Source organism: Pararge aegeria, chromosome Z (assembly GCF_905163445.1).
Source record: "Pararge aegeria chromosome Z, ilParAegt1.1, whole genome shotgun sequence".
NCBI lineage: Eukaryota > Metazoa > Arthropoda > Insecta > Lepidoptera > Nymphalidae > Pararge > Pararge aegeria.
In genome coordinates, this window is record NC_053208.1 from 10,695,625 (window position 1) to 10,711,494 (window position 15,870).

The 15,870-nt window shown below is 37.2% G+C and overlaps 1 protein-coding gene across 1 annotated transcript; it reads right to left on the reverse strand.

Annotated features, from left to right (window-relative positions):
• Nucleotides 1-403: 403 nt before the first annotated feature.
• On the reverse strand, nt 404-15,219 carry LOC120636688 (transcriptional repressor scratch 2-like). Its single transcript, XM_039908256.1, has 3 exons — nt 15,100-15,219; nt 10,244-10,369; nt 404-2,976 (listed from the first exon to the last, which is right to left on the reverse strand). The coding sequence occupies exons 2-3, from the start codon at nt 10,266-10,268 to the stop codon at nt 1,928-1,930; spliced, it is 1,074 nt and encodes a 357-aa protein (XP_039764190.1). The 5' UTR covers nt 10,269-10,369; nt 15,100-15,219; the 3' UTR covers nt 404-1,927.
• Nucleotides 15,220-15,870: the final 651 nt, after the last annotated feature.

Consider the following 15,870-nt stretch of genomic DNA (forward strand, 5'->3'; position numbering starts at 1 on the left):
CAGAACATTCAACGTAGGGGAAATTCTGCTTTTGTTTTGGCTAAGCCCTTGACGTTAAGGAAGTTACTCTAACATCTCTCGTTGCCTTCAGTATTTATCTTGGCGCCCCTAATGTAAGACATTGCATGATCAACAATCTACTGTTGTGACGTTTACTTGCTTTCTGGTTGGTTTACAAATTACGTATTTTAAGTGGTACTGAAAGATAGAGAGACTGACAGAAACATAACCTGGGACTAAACAGGTGATATCAATTTAATATTTTTTGCAATTCTTGTACATTGCCGAAAATAAAATTAATCACGCCTACAAATCGACTACAAATAATTACTCCGTAAGTTTCATTTAATTAATAAATTCAATTATCATTATTTATAAACATAATAAATACCATACCTTCTGAACCCACGACTTTTTAACGTCTATAATAAATTGGATAACGAATTGAACATCGCCCTAAAAGTATTTCCGGTGATCCTCAGACCTCGATTGGTAATAACAGGGTGATTGGGTGCATCAGTGCGCCACTGGGTCCCTGGATAGAAACCACACCCAAGTGATGCACCGAAGGGGCCTCGTTACTAGTCCTACTTGGGTTGTGGAATTGTCGGTCGTTGTCCTTGCCACTGTTAGTGAGAATAAACTTTCATCTTAATCAAATTGCTTACGCTGTCTAGATCTTAAACATTAATGCAGAGGACGCGAACGTTATTCGCACTTGCCGTCTGCGTAGCCGACGCTGCTCTTCTACGAGAGCTACGGGAACGCTACGGGGATATATGTAAGTCTGCTGCGTCTATTCGACAGCGGTGCGGACTTAATTTAGACTACATTATTATTGCTTTTCGAATACCCATTTCTTCCGAGCACCTCGTGCTCACCTCACTAACCTAGAATTAATTATACCTTAATCTAAACTAGTTTATTGCCCGTTACGTTCAACTCGACACTAATAACACCACTCAATCTAAAGGCATGCTCTCTGAGTGACGCGGCGAAGCCCGTCCCTTATAGCCGTCGCGTGCCACGCCCGCCGCCCGTCCATAACCATTTGATTTAATGAATTTTAATGATTCTATTCGACGGTCAATCAGTCAATGAAATTAAAAGTCAAAAAATGATTGTCGAAAAGTGATTTTATTAAAACTAGACTGAAATCAAAATGCTCTGAATCTTACAACAATGTACACGTTCAATTTGGTTTCAGGAATAGTGATAATGTTGTGAATTGATTCACTAGACGTGATTTGGTTTTGATTGCAGGAAGGTGGGGGCAAGGGGTGCAACAGAGGGTGCGGGAGATTGCGGCACGGTGCGGCGTGGTGCGGAATGGTGCGGCGCGTGGTCACCGCTAAGGCACTGTCGCGGGCGGCCGGCGCAGCGGGCGGCGACTGTGCGGAGCTTCGGACGGAAAGTTTTGGCAAGTTCCCCACCGAGACGGACGACGCGGCGAGCCCGGGCGCTCCGCCTTCGTCCACCGACGAGCTCGGCGCTCGTCTCTCGCATCTCCACACATACTTACACCATAATACTCTCTAACCTACTTCGCTGTTTGTAAAAATCACCTACAAAAGATATTAGTTTCATTCGTATTTTATTACTTCTATGTATATAAGGGTATATTTTATCGACATGTATATACATAATTTTATGTTTAACGTTATTAGGACGTTTGTCGCCGCGGCCTACAGCCGCGTCCGCGGCACTACGGGGTCTTACGTGATTCGTTGTTTGCGAAACGTTGCTCGATTGCAGCACGACGCGGGTGGCGGATGTTACACCGCCACAGGTCGTGCCCATCTACCTATTTTAGAATTTGTATATTTATAATAGTTACGCTAGTAAACTAAATTCATATTAATACTTTACGTTTAATGTAAATGTTACAACAGTGATTACGGTCCCTGGTTGTGTCGCGCGCGTGCGCCTAGCCGGACGCGGCGGGCGGCTCCGGTGGCGGCGGAGAGTCGTCGTCTCGCACGCACGCCGACTCCTGGTGCTTGTTGAGGTAGCTCTTGAGAGCGAACATTTTGTGACATCGCAGGCATTCGAAGTTCTTGTCCACCGAGTGGGTTTGCATGTGGGCGCGCAAGTTGGAGCGGTCCGCGAATGCCTTCCCACAGTGCGCGCATCCGTAAGGCTTCTCTCCGGTGTGGGAGCGGAGATGGCCTTGCAGCAACCAGGGCCGTGAGAATAGCTTCCCGCAAACGCCACACACGTGCGACAGCTGGTGCGTCAGCAGATGCATGGCGAGCGCCGGCATGGACACGTAGGCCTTGCCGCACTCGGTGCAGCGCTTCGCCGACACCGAGTCGAGGCTGCGGTGCGTCTGCTTGTGCCGCGACAGGTTGGACGAGGTCGCGTAGCGCTTGCCGCACTCGCTACAAGTGTATTTAGATTTATGGTCAGGTTGCTGGGCGCTTTCGACGGGGGCGTTAGCGTAGTTGCGCCGCTTGGATCGGCCGTCGCTCACGATGAAGGCGTCGTAGGTGTACGCGACGGTTTCCCGGGGGCGTTCCGCCGTTGGCTCCTGCGGCGGCTCAGGCGGGGGAGGGGGCGGTTCGGGGGGTGCTGGATCAGTACGAGGCGGTGTAGTTAGAAAAACTGCGTGTTGACTTAAATCGAGAATAGCGTGCGCTGCATTGAGATCCTCCTCGGCCCTATGGAGAAATGCACGGTCGCCCAGACAGTAGGGGCGATATATGTCCTTCTTCTTGGGTGGTAGAGAGAGAAGAGTGCCCGTGCTAGAGTAACACAAGTTGGACTTGCCGCTCGCCGGTGGCGGAGGAGGGGGGACAGGCGAAGAGTGGAGCTGTACTTGGAGAAAAGGCGTTTCGGTCGAGTCGGAGGCGGAGAGATGCAGAAGTGCGTAGGAGACAGGCTGAGGCGTCGGCTGCGCGGGGCCGGGCGGGGCCGGGCTCACCTCGCTGGGCAGCTGGGCGGTGAACTGCGTGGAAGGCTGCTCTTCGGTGTACCCTGCGCACAAAACACAACACTGACCTCACGTGCTCATATTGCATACATAAGAACATAAATCAATATTACAATTATAAAAGTGTGAAAGTTCGGATCTTTGGTACTCAATCACGCTAAAGCAGCTGAACGGATCTGGATGAAACTTAGCACAACATTACAAACATACATTTTAGTCTGGAATTACGAATATTATTTTGTTTTCCATGGGGTATGATCGTATTTTTTTCATGGAGGGATTAAGCCCTAAACTAATTCTATTCAAGGCAAAATTTTTGCATAGTGTTAGTTCAGAGGTCAGAGAATAACAAATCAAAATTTCCATTAACATCTAACAATAAATGAAAATAAAAATAATCCCTTATGTTGAAAATTGTAATAAATGGTTCAGTACATTTGCGTATCATTCCTATAAAATTATTCGCTATTATTATTAAATCTTTACTGATCACTGAATAGCGCCCGATATTAGTAATCAATCTTATTCGGGCTATTGACACTATCTCATATATCGGGGAAGAGTAGGAAAAGATTTTGGATTAGAATGATTATTAATTTCAGGCATAAGTTATGGACGTCCTGATAAAAAGGAGTCATATTCGCTGTAATGATAATTTTAAGTAATGAAGCGAAAGGGTGGAGAGCGATGTTGCGGTTCTCCAAGTTGGCAACTAACCAAGTTTACTAGTATAAAACCCTATATAAGCGTAAAATTTCGCTTGAAGACAAACACACGTCCTAAAAATTCAAATTCAAAATTCCTTATTCAGGTGGGCCTATCACAGACACTTATAAAGGGTTCATACATAACTAAAGCTTCGAGGGTTCCAAACACGCTCTGGTCTAAGAAGAGCCCATAAGAAACTTAGCCGGGTAAATAATTTTTTTGGTATATTATACTTATCACGGATGTTGAATAAGAAAATATAAAACATTTTGTTTTTCGGACGCAGACTAGCCTGCGTTTTGACAGGTTTTGCACAAGAAATCTTTCAAATTTATGTCTGAGACAGATTATAAAGGCGATCCCAAATGGAAGTGGGTCTTCAGGTAGTAACTAAATTAGAACTAAGTTAAATTTCCGCACCAACCCGTTCATTACAATTTCCTCTCGTTAAAGATTGGCTGGGAAAGCTATTCGGATAAGACTGCCTTTTCACCCTTCCAATTTAAGACTAAATTACATTCGTTCATCGTTTTTCCTCTAATTGGATGCCATAAAGAATTAAAACTATCAATCAATAGCAAATGAAAACCTTGATATTACCATGGCAGTAGTAGGTAAATATGTTCATATGTATGTACGTTCAATTGTATGATAATTGTGTTTTGAGGTGTTTACCCCATAGGTTTAAAAAAGTTTCCATCCAATACTCCTTTCTGGCGTGATGAATATGTTTTATTAGCATGTGTTATACTGAAGTTTGCAAAGTATATTATTCTATATATAACAGCGTGACTGCCTCGTTTGTCTAGTGGTTAGCCTGTTTAACTACGGATCACGAGATCCTGGGTTCGAATCCCAGGTCGGGCCAAAATTTGTTAGGTATAGGAGTTTCGGAGGAAACTTGCGGTGTCAGCCCCAGTGCCTCGGGGCTATTATTACTGACAATGGTCGTTAAAGCCCACCAACCCGCATTGGAACAGCGAGGTGGGTCTAATATTATAATCTTCAACTCTTCTACTCCTTCTTGGCACGGGCCTCTTCTCTTATGAGAGAGGAGCATGTGAGCCCAATAGTGGCTCACAATACCGCACGGGTTTTCTCTCAGCATGAAAAGGGTAAAGACCGTAGTCCACAAGGCTACATGTGGATTTGTAGACATGCTTTGGTGTCAAGTCCTTTGTGGAGTGATGATAAATGACACAGAGAATTGCTAGAGATTTATAAGTGGACTGTATTTCCTTTGAGTCTAGTTGATAATGATAAGTAAATGATATAATGATATGGATAATGAACACGCGTCGAGTGGCAGCCCAAAGTGCACTATCCTAGTTATTTCTACGAGGCTAGACGATTGCGTTAATTGCTGACGTTGCAGTGTCCAGAAAACGCAGTGGTCCGAACAACCTACCTTTGCGAGTGTTATGAAGGACTCTAAGGCATACAGTTTTCCTCACAATTTTTTCCTTCAACGTTCAAGTTAATGATATTTAATTGCTTTAATAAAACCCACATGACTCCGAAAAGGAAGTCTTGTTCTTGGTCTTGGTCTTGCAAAAACGCAAGAACAAGACCAAGACTGCAAGACCAAGACTGAATTTGGGCAACACTAAGTCTTTGGGGCTAGATGGCGATGTGTGTTTTGCCTTAGTATATTTATTTATTTATTGTTGCAATGCTGTTTTTTGGTCTGTAGGGCGTGGTTGCCGGTGCAATTAAATTATTCACTTACTTTATTTTTTTTACACTCTGTTTATAGGCGGTGATTTTTACTTACCAATAATTATTGAACATTTTAAAAAAACGGGATGATACATCTACGAGTAACATTATCTGAAATACTATTAAATAGTTGGAAAATCTAAAAGTGCACGCTTCATAATCTCATTTTTTACAATAAAATTGAGATTATTTGTAAATTTGTAAAAGTATTTATTAAATAATAATTAAACTACATCTAATTATACCGAGAAAAGTAATAGGCTTCTTCTTCTAATTCTTCAAAAAACTGAAGCCTATAAAAAAAACCAACTTGTTAAGTGAAGTATTTCGCTCGTTATCGTGACCTCAAGATACGGGATCCGCACATAAAGACACACGGACGTCCAAGACAGAACTTTTTTAAACAATTTTTTAATTAGTTTAAATAATAAAAAGAGATTTAATAATATCATGAGTGTTAAAAATAGTGTTTTTCTCAACATTTGTCTATTTATATTCACTTACAAAAGCAATAAAGAATAAAAAAAGTGACATTTAAGTTGGATCATCACTCGGTGTGCGTAAACTGATAGTAATACCCACCTCAAGGCTTCGCTTATGAGGCGTGCAATACATCTAAAACTGTTAAGGCTATAATTTCTAAAAAGAAGTTGTCGTGGAATAGAGAAATGCACATATTAAGATACTTGTTCCAAACATATACTCGCATAACAAACAAGGAGTAAACCTCCTTAAGGTTTCAATTAAATTGTTATTGAGCATGCGCGATTCGCTGCGGGATTTTGACGCCATAACAGTTAATTACATAAGTATAAAGCACTGCTTTATGTAAAGTCATACTATGTAAAACTTATATATGAGTAATAGGTTAAAAAAAGGTAGTGAATGCTCGATTTTAATTGGTCTTGTAACCAGGTGCTATGCATGGTTGGTAAAGAAACTATTTAAAGAAAGGTCCATATACCTATTTATAACGATTAATAATAGTATATACAACATTTTCTTAAACTACAATAAAAGAGTAAAGTAATAAGATAAGTAGTACTTCATGTAACTACCGTAGTCCGTATAAATATAAGAACGGCGGAGAGCGATAGTCGGAACGCAGTCGGGAGTCCCGACACGAATTTCCAAGAGTTATTCTGGGATCGTTAATAACTTCCAGAGGCAACCTGTGGCCTGTTCAGTGTATAGACCAACCCCCAACCTGTAGCGTCGCCTTCTACCACCGTGTTGCGTTAAAAATATAAACTTCATTTTCAGCGTACCTTTTTAAACCAATAATGGTATTTTACAAGTAACAAGACGGAGTTAAAAAATTAAATTTAATTTCTAATTTTTAATCACACATTTTAAATTACATTAGGGTTGAAGGTATTTTAGGTCCGTGTCCTTCTTTATAGACAAGGTTGTTGAAAATCAGTCCGGAATCGATAATATAATGTATCTATGTAATATAAAGCATACATAATGTTTTTAAGGGACTCGGTAAATTTCATAATCAAAGCTTTGTAAGGATATCCTTAAGCAACAAGTGCATCGATCGAGTGTCATTGCGTTTTCATAAATAATTATTGTTTGGGAAAGTTTCTTCGTTGTATCGTCAAATTTACGGTAAGATTTATGTAATTAATTTAACAACTTAACTCAAAATGGTTTATTTTAAACGATTACCTAGGTCGAAAATTAACCCTATAGGCCACGGGACCGTTTTTGATGATTTTATTTATATAGATTTAGTTGGGTTTTTGTGTTATTTCCAGCTATCTACGTATTTAACTAACAAACGTATATAAATATATATATATATATATATATTTAATTTATTGTTCAAAATAAATGTAACAAATATTTTCCAACATAATTATCCATCCCCTAAGAAACTATGCGTTCATGGTGGGGATGGCGGGTTCGCAAGTATATATCTTTAAAAATATTCAACTACTTAATCTAAATGTAAATGTAACTTTATCTTAATGTAAATCATTTCGACAATCTTAATCGAACAGTGGCATTTTTTTTTAAATATTAGCTAAAAAATGTATTTTCATTAAAATTTCCTTAAAAATATATGTTTTTATCAAAACATTTCCTTAAAAATATATGTTTTTTTTCATTTATTTATTCCGCAAAGCGGGTGGGAGATCTTCAAATATTTTGGGTAATATGTATATCAGCATTATTAACTCATTCTCTGCTTACCATAGGGCAAGTGTATCTTCTCAAAATGAGAACTGTTTACGCTGAAGTCTACCAAGCTGGCCAAGTGCGATTGGTAGACTTCACAGACGTTGGAGAACGTTATGAAGAACTCTCAGGCATGCAGGTTTCGTCACGATGTTCCCTTCATCGTTAAAGCAAGTCATATTTTCATTGTTTAAATTAAAAACGCACGTAACTCCGAAAGGTTAAAGGTGCGTGCCGGGGATCTAACTCTGTCCCCCCAGAAGGGAAGCCAAACAGTGGCGTGCATAGAGTGTATGCACAGGGTATGCAGATGATATAAAATGAAGAAAATCCCCAGTACGAGTTATAAAAAGCCTACCCATAAGTATTTATAACTCGTACTGGAGATTTTGATCATTTTATATCATAAGCATACCCTGTGCATACCCTCTATGCACGCCACTGAAGCCAAAGCTAGCTACTGGGCTAACACCGCTTTAAACTAAATACATTATTCTTTTACTGGTTTTTTAGCTTGGTGTTACTGGACGCTACAGTAATAATCTTTTAATTTATTTTCATAAAAAAGGAATAACATTTAACAATTTTATAAAGATGTGACCAAATTATATAGGGCGTAAAATTTTGCGTAAAATGATTGGGCATTTTGTGAGGAGTAACGTGTATATCATAAATTTGACATCACTGTTCGAGTAAATTCATGTTTCTATTAAGGTACCTGCATTTTGAAATTTATTATTTGCAAGCCTTAACTTTTACGTTTTATTAGGTTTCCAATGTAAGTAAGTGGATTGCGATGTCGATTCTACAAATATTCAAAGCCGTGGCTTATACATCACTTTTAGGTAAGCAGTGTTAATAACGTTTAAACCAATGCAATTTGCCTCCTGAACAAGAATGAAATATATTAGTTTTACATTCATTAATTTGGAAGTGACAACGGTTTTAATGAAAACCAAATATTGCATTGACCATGATCAATTAGTGTTACGTGTTGTTTGAATACCGACACACCCACGTTGGGGCAGCGTGAGGAGTCAAAGCGAAATTACTTACCTACACAAAAAAGAGTACGAAAATTTGGTCTCTTTTTAGCAAAAAACGCATCATTTTTATAAGACTGCCCACAGAAGGGCCGTAATGCTTCAAGGTTTATGTATACTTGTGCATGTATAAGCGGTCTTACACTTCAGCCTCCCTTTCGGGGAGACCAAGTTCTATACCTGGCGGAATTTACTTATCCAGCGAGGTAAACTACGCTCTAAGCTCTTTCGTTCTAAGAGGAGACCTGTGGCCTGTTGTGGGCCGATAACGGGTTGACATTAATGATTGAATTAAATAATGAATATTTGTTTATTGCACACCACATAAAAGATAGGAAAATGAATTTTAAATAACACTTTTTTTTTAATTCGCCTATAAGTTAGCTACAATGCAATCTTACCTGGTGGTAAGTGATGATGCAGTCTAAGATGGTAGTAACACCCCTAATAGGTTTCTACGCGACTTCGCACCGGAACACTAACTCGCTTAGCGGCACGTCTATAGGGTGGTAACTAGCAACGTCCAAAGCCAGACAATGACAATGTATGTATGTGATTATATTTATTCCATCATAACTTCTAAATGTCTCAACATGTTTGGTTATATGAGGTGTCGTTTCGGAAATAGGAAACGGAAAGACTAATACATTACAGTTCTGAAACTTAGTTTTAGCTAGATGTCAAAAACTCGCGTTTTCACATAGACTATATAGTATATATAGTAGTTGTTTTTTAAACAGCGCAAATATACTCTTAACGATGTTATTTTATCTACGGGAAAATACTAGAAGCGAATGATATGTCTTTAGAAATATATTTTACCATTTAGCAGTCTAGTTTTGTATGTTGTACAGTATTTCTCTCTGTTTTGTTTTTTTTTTGTTTTTTTTTCTAATCTCGATGCACATAAGGGAAGACACTGAACCCCAAGACACGGGATATCCTAGTTTGGGGGTCCAGGGTAATTTTAGAAAAAACATTGTACCTTTAAGCAAATAAAAAATTATTATTTTCATTGTATTTCGTTTGTTTAGCTTTTTTGTCTCAGATATATTTCTATGGCGCCCTCTTTTAACGTATATAATTCTCGTGCAGCGTAATCCCGTCTCGTAGCAAACTTTCATTTACTTGGCGCTCAATGCTAAGCCTCGTGATCCGCAAAGCTTATGTAATGCCGCTTTGTGCAGTCTCTGACTATTCCGGGCTAAACTTCTCCGGTCAAGTGGTTCTGTTTGGTCGTATCTTTGTACTATCCGATAAAGACGCCCAAGACCCTGCACAAAACTCAATAGATTTACTTGTAATAGTTTTACGAAGAAATTCCGAGTGGTAAATAAAAAATGTAACTTATTACCTGGACCTACTTACGTAACGTATTATTGGTTCTATGTGGTAACTGCAGATCATAACAGTTGTCACCACTCCACCTCTTCTCATGCATAGCATACATAACGGAGAGCAGCCAAAGCGTCATTTTTGCTATTACTATCATCTACTGCGATTACATACAGGTCTGCCCAGCATGGCGATTATGAGAAGCCCTCCGTTGGGAGAGGCCTATCGTCTAACAGTGGGCTATTTTGGGCTATCGACGCTCACGATTACAAAACTTTATAGTTTACGATTTATATAAAAATGTAAGTGAATAACTTACTGTTTGTTAATGTTTTAGGGATCATGTTTTTCTTTGTGTTTGTGACCACTCCACTACAAGTCAGCTCTTGATTTCAATCTCAACTGGTGGTGGTGATGATGCAGTCTAAGATGGAAGCAGGTTTACCTGTTTGGGGTATGGCAGTTTTATTAAAACCAAATCCGTAACCGAATTGTCAGCTGGGGTAACTAACATATAGCCGAAGCCCCCCACTAGAACAGACAAGAGAAAATTCTAAATTTGAATTCAATTTTAAATTTAGAATTTCCTTAGCCGGAACTTTATTACGTCCACAGTTGTGGTCAATTTTCTATTCCTTCGTATAAACCGCAAGAACAATTCTGAGGATATTTTGCATTAAGTATAGGTGGGTAGGTTTAGGTTACAGCGGTTAAATATCTCTTATTAACAGGGAATCAGCTCACTACGTGGACAAATTTATGGCAGAAAAATAGTCAAATAATAAATGGTTTAATAAAATAAGATTTTTCAGTCCTATATATCATATAATATTATCCTTTGTCGATTCATATTTCGCTTTACAAGTATGTTCAATTGTTATATTTCCCTCTAAAGGTATGCAGGAATTTCGCTGTGGAAGAACTTCAATACAATAGTGGGTTTTATGAAACGACAAATATTAATTCCAATAAAGCTTTTAATTCAGAAAGCGAACCTCGCAGAGTCATTATGATAGAAACTCAATAAATGTAAAAGGTTAAAATATGCAGGCAACAAAGTATACAGAAGAGCGCATTGTTACACAAACGTTTCAGTCCACTTTTGTGTTAAACAATAGACGATATCCTTTTAAACGGTTGAGAATCTAAGCTATTTATGTTATTAAATTGTGAACAAGAAAAATGGCAAATTATAAGAAATATTCAAAAAGAATTTTTAAAAAGAATTTAAGACAGCAGTTCATTATTTTATTCGCCTTCGTTGAGGATATCTATGGAAATACAACAGGAATCCCAAAGATGTGCCTCGCTTGAAAGATGCCTTTAAAGTCTTTAAATTAAATTCTTCATTCCGCTAATTATAAGGTACTTACCGATCCTCTTTGTACGTACAAGTACCTAGGTTTTATTATATTATTCCTAGATTCTTTAAAGCTTCTAATGAATTCGTATTATAATACTTGAAAGACAGGGAAAATTACTATATTTATTTCTACATTTTTCAGAAGCATCGAGGTCGCTATTGGGAAATTTCATTCGTTTAATTAATCGTATATAAGGCAATTTTTTATGATTTTTAAATTGCAGAAATCATTTTTTAAGTATCTGGATTGAAATTTGTAAATTATTATTTTTTTTAACTGAATATTGATTGTCAATTTTATCTATTCGACTTCAAAGACTATTTATGGCAATTATATGGTAGGGCAATTATATTATGGTACCACGAAAATAAAACCGAGAATTATCTTGCTTACTGAGACATTTTTGTTTATTTATTGAAGCCTACCCCTAAATCTGACTATCTAGTGTTTGTCCTATTCATAAATAGGTAAATTTTTTTGTAAATATATAGTTTTTTTCTTGCTTTTTTTTAATTTTTTTTTTTTTTGTTAATTGACGATTCGAATAACGAAAAATGCATCACTATCTAAATACTATCACTTCGACCAGACACGCATCAGGTTTTGTTAAACCTAATATACAGTAAGCTGAACAAAAAACGGTATTTTGTTAATCGGTGAGTAAACGGTATTTGTACAACATATTTTTATTTTCACGCTATGCAATAAATGAGAAATTGCAAACTTTACCTAGCGGCATCGGCGTTCAGTTTTAATTAATCGAACTATAGTGGAATTTGGGTACCGCTACTGCAGATAACAAGTTGTATGAAGCTAACAAGTTCCTAAATCGGTTTTCCAGCTAACAACCCAGTGAATGGTGCCGTGCTCAACCGTTACAATGGGTATTTTCTCTATTATAAAACGATTACTGAAGCGTTCGCTTCGAATATTCCGCTTCTGTTATATTTATTGTTAAATAATGTTGAAATTGTAAAGCATAACTGAGAGCGATTGCTATCCTATTGTTTACGTTAAACAAAGGAATGCTATTATTATACAAGAGTTAATCAGCTCAGGAGAACGTTCAAGGGGATGTCTAAAATTGAAATAGGTTCTTATTTTAATTAAAATAGGTTTGTTTCATTTAAATTAACCACGACTGCCCAATAACATTGCAATGTTATCAGGGTTTACGAGTATGTTAAATGTCTCACAATACATTCGTTCTAAATGCCGAAACAGATTTTTTGACGTCGCAGACGTTCGCAGTTTTTGAATGTAAAAATACCGCAGTGGGTGTCTTTGTTTGTGATGTTATAAAGTTTCTAAGTAACAAGTATTTTTCTAATTTGAATAAATAATCAATTGTACTTATTGTAAAAATTTATACTAATGTCATAAAATAAGGCTGAGCTGTCTGTTTTAAAGTCAATTGTTAAAAGTAGTGCGATTTAATAAAATCATTTTTGCGTTAACTAGGAAGTCCGTTTAAGTAACGGATATTATGAAAATTTAGCTTTATATTCATAATATATCATGGAATTCCGCAAAGTAACGCCTGCTTCTATCCAATATTATGCAACGAACTCTGTGAATTAAACTTTCTTTCTCCTATGCGGGTCACCAATCATCCATTCAGACACCAACTCTGATCGAACTAACGAAATAAACAGAATTTTTGCTATGGCTACTACGCTAAAACATTCCCGCTACACGCTTACACGGTCATTAACATTATCAACTCATTATCAACAAAATCACCATGCTAGCCAAGAGCCGATTGGTGAATTCAAACGAGAAAATTCTAAATTTGAATTCAATTTTAAATTTAGAATTTCCTTAGCCGGAACTTTATTACGTCCACAGTTGTGGTCAATTTTCTATTCCTTCGTATAAACCGCAAGAACAATTCTGAGGATATTTTGCATTAAGTATAGGTGGGTAGGTTTAGGTTACAGCGGTTAAATATCTCTTATTAACAGGGAATCAGCTCACTACGTGGACAAATTTATGGCAGAAAAATAGTCAAATAATAAATGGTTTAATAAAATAAGATAAAAATACCGCAGTGGGTGTCTTTGTTTGTGATGTTATAAAGTTTCTAAGTAACAAGTATTTTTCTAATTTGAATAAATAATCAATTGTACTTATTGTAAAAATTTATACTAATGTCATAAAATAAGGCTGAGCTGTCTGTTTTAAAGTCAATTGTTAAAAGTAGTGCGATTTAATAAAATCATTTTTGCGTTAACTAGGAAGTCCGTTTAAGTAACGGATATTATGAAAATTTAGCTTTATATTCATAATATATCATGGAATTCCGCAAAGTAACGCCTGCTTCTATCCAATATTATGCAACGAACTCTGTGAATTAAACTTTCTTTCTCCTATGCGGGTCACCAATCATCCATTCAGACACCAACTCTGATCGAACTAACGAAATAAACAGAATTTTTGCTATGGCTACTACGCTAAAACATTCCCGCTACACGCTTACACGGTCATTAACATTATCAACTCATTATCAACAAAATCACCATGCTAGCCAAGAGCCGATTGGTGAATTCAAACGCCTTTGAGAACATTTTACGAAATTCTCAAGTATACAGATTTTCTCAAAATGTTTTCCTTAAAAGTTTAATTAAGTGATATTCAGTTGCTTTAAACGCAAACAACTCAGAATAGCTCCGGAAGCGGTTATAGCCCAGTACCCAGTGGGATGGACTTCAACTTATCTTTCGGGGGCCGAGTTCGAATCCCAGCACGTACCTCTAACTTTTAAAAGTTATGTGTTATGTGTGTTTTAAGCAATTAAAATATCACTTGCTTCAACGATGAAGGTAAACACCGTGAAGAAATCTGCATACCTGAGAGTTCTCCATAATGTCCTTAAAGGTGTGGAGTCCACCAATCTGCACTGGGCCAACGTGGTGGACTACGGCCTTTGCCCTTCTCATTGTGGGAAAAACCCGAAAGGAACGCTCAAGTCCTAATTACGAGACTATCACCGCTTTTTATTTGCACGCCTCATAATAATGTTTGTAACTAATAACAAGTTTAATAAAAATCAAAATTCAGGATACATTTATTTTAAGTAGGCCTAGTTTTAAGCACTATTAAAACGTCAAGTCCATCTGTTTATAGTGAATCGACCACAAGTTTGGACCTAACTATCGGATATCAGCCAGGCAACCAATATTGAAGGAATACCGCCACAAATTATTCCACTCTAACACGATCGCACCAAGTGGTCAAATCATCCGTAACAGCTTAGTACAGTAGGCTGGCTTAAATCGATGGAAATTGTAGTGGACGCTATTCATCGTCAGTAATTGGACAGCGGTACGATCAATTAATAATGTACTGCATCTATTTCAGAATAATACCAATGCTAACGTGTACTAAGGCGTCATAATGGAGATCCAATATAGGTAATTACTGATTAGGCGAACGTGAAAAGCATGGCAAACCGCGAATTTAATTTGTTCGACTGTTGTATACCAAACCAATCAACGATATTTTTATTTATTTATTTAAGTACATATACATTAGTTATACATTTAACCCACTTACAGCCAAGGTTATACAAATTAATTTATATACACGTAAAATTTTTACTTAAAAAGAATAATTGGCCATATGTTAGGGTGTATATTTGACTCCTAACTAGATATCTGTGTCTAGGATATCATAATAAATCAACCACGAACTTTCGGCTTATAAGTACTTATTATGTGTATTTTTTGTTGTAGCTAACCTGAACATTTAGTTAAGTATAAACAAATGCAAGCACTAATTACCTATGTTGTACATAACATGATAGACTTACCTGCTATTAAATCACTAAGAAGACATTAAAATGAGCAATGACACTACAAAACACCACACAAATAAATTAATCACTTTTCCACACCAAACGCTCCGAAATTACCCATACATTAATAATGTTGTGTGCTTACCCGCAAATTTTACGGCGAACAGTCGGCGCGCGCGCAGTGCGCCGACGTACACTGTTATTGTTACAAAGATATAGGGAAATTTTGCAGGAAGTGACATGAATAATGGAGATTGAGCGTACTATATAATTTAAGTAATATATGTTTAGTGAATTAAATGAGTTATCCTTATTTTTACATATTAAGGTGTTTTAATTCTATAAATAGAGTTTTAAGTGTATTATTTTTTTTATTTATTTATTATTATTATTATTTTTTTTTTATTTTTTTTTTTCCTTTTACTTGTTTAGTTATTCTTATTCCTTCAGGTATTGATATTTTTGTACATTAAATATACTACGACAATACACACATCGACATCTAGCCCCAAAGTAAGCGTAGCTTGTGTTATGGGTACTTAGATGACTGATGAATATTTTTATGAATTATATATACATAAATACTTAGAAAATACATATAAACACCCAGACATTGAAAAACACTTATTGCTCATCACACAAACGTTTTCCAGTTGTGGGAATCGAACCCACAGCCTTGGACTCAGAAAGCAGGGTCGCTGCCCACTGCGCCAATCGGCCGTCAAAATTTATATGCCGTCGATTAGGATTAGGCTATATTAAAAAACACTTGTGAAAAACTGTGTT

Coding starts and splice junctions, on each gene's coding strand:
- LOC120636688 (XM_039908256.1), bottom strand. CDS start 10,268: ATGATCCCTAAAACATTAACAAACA. Junction 2,977..10,243: donor CCCTAAAACATTAACAAACA/GTAAGTTATTCA, acceptor TTTTGTGCGCAG/GGTACACCGAAGAGCAGCCT.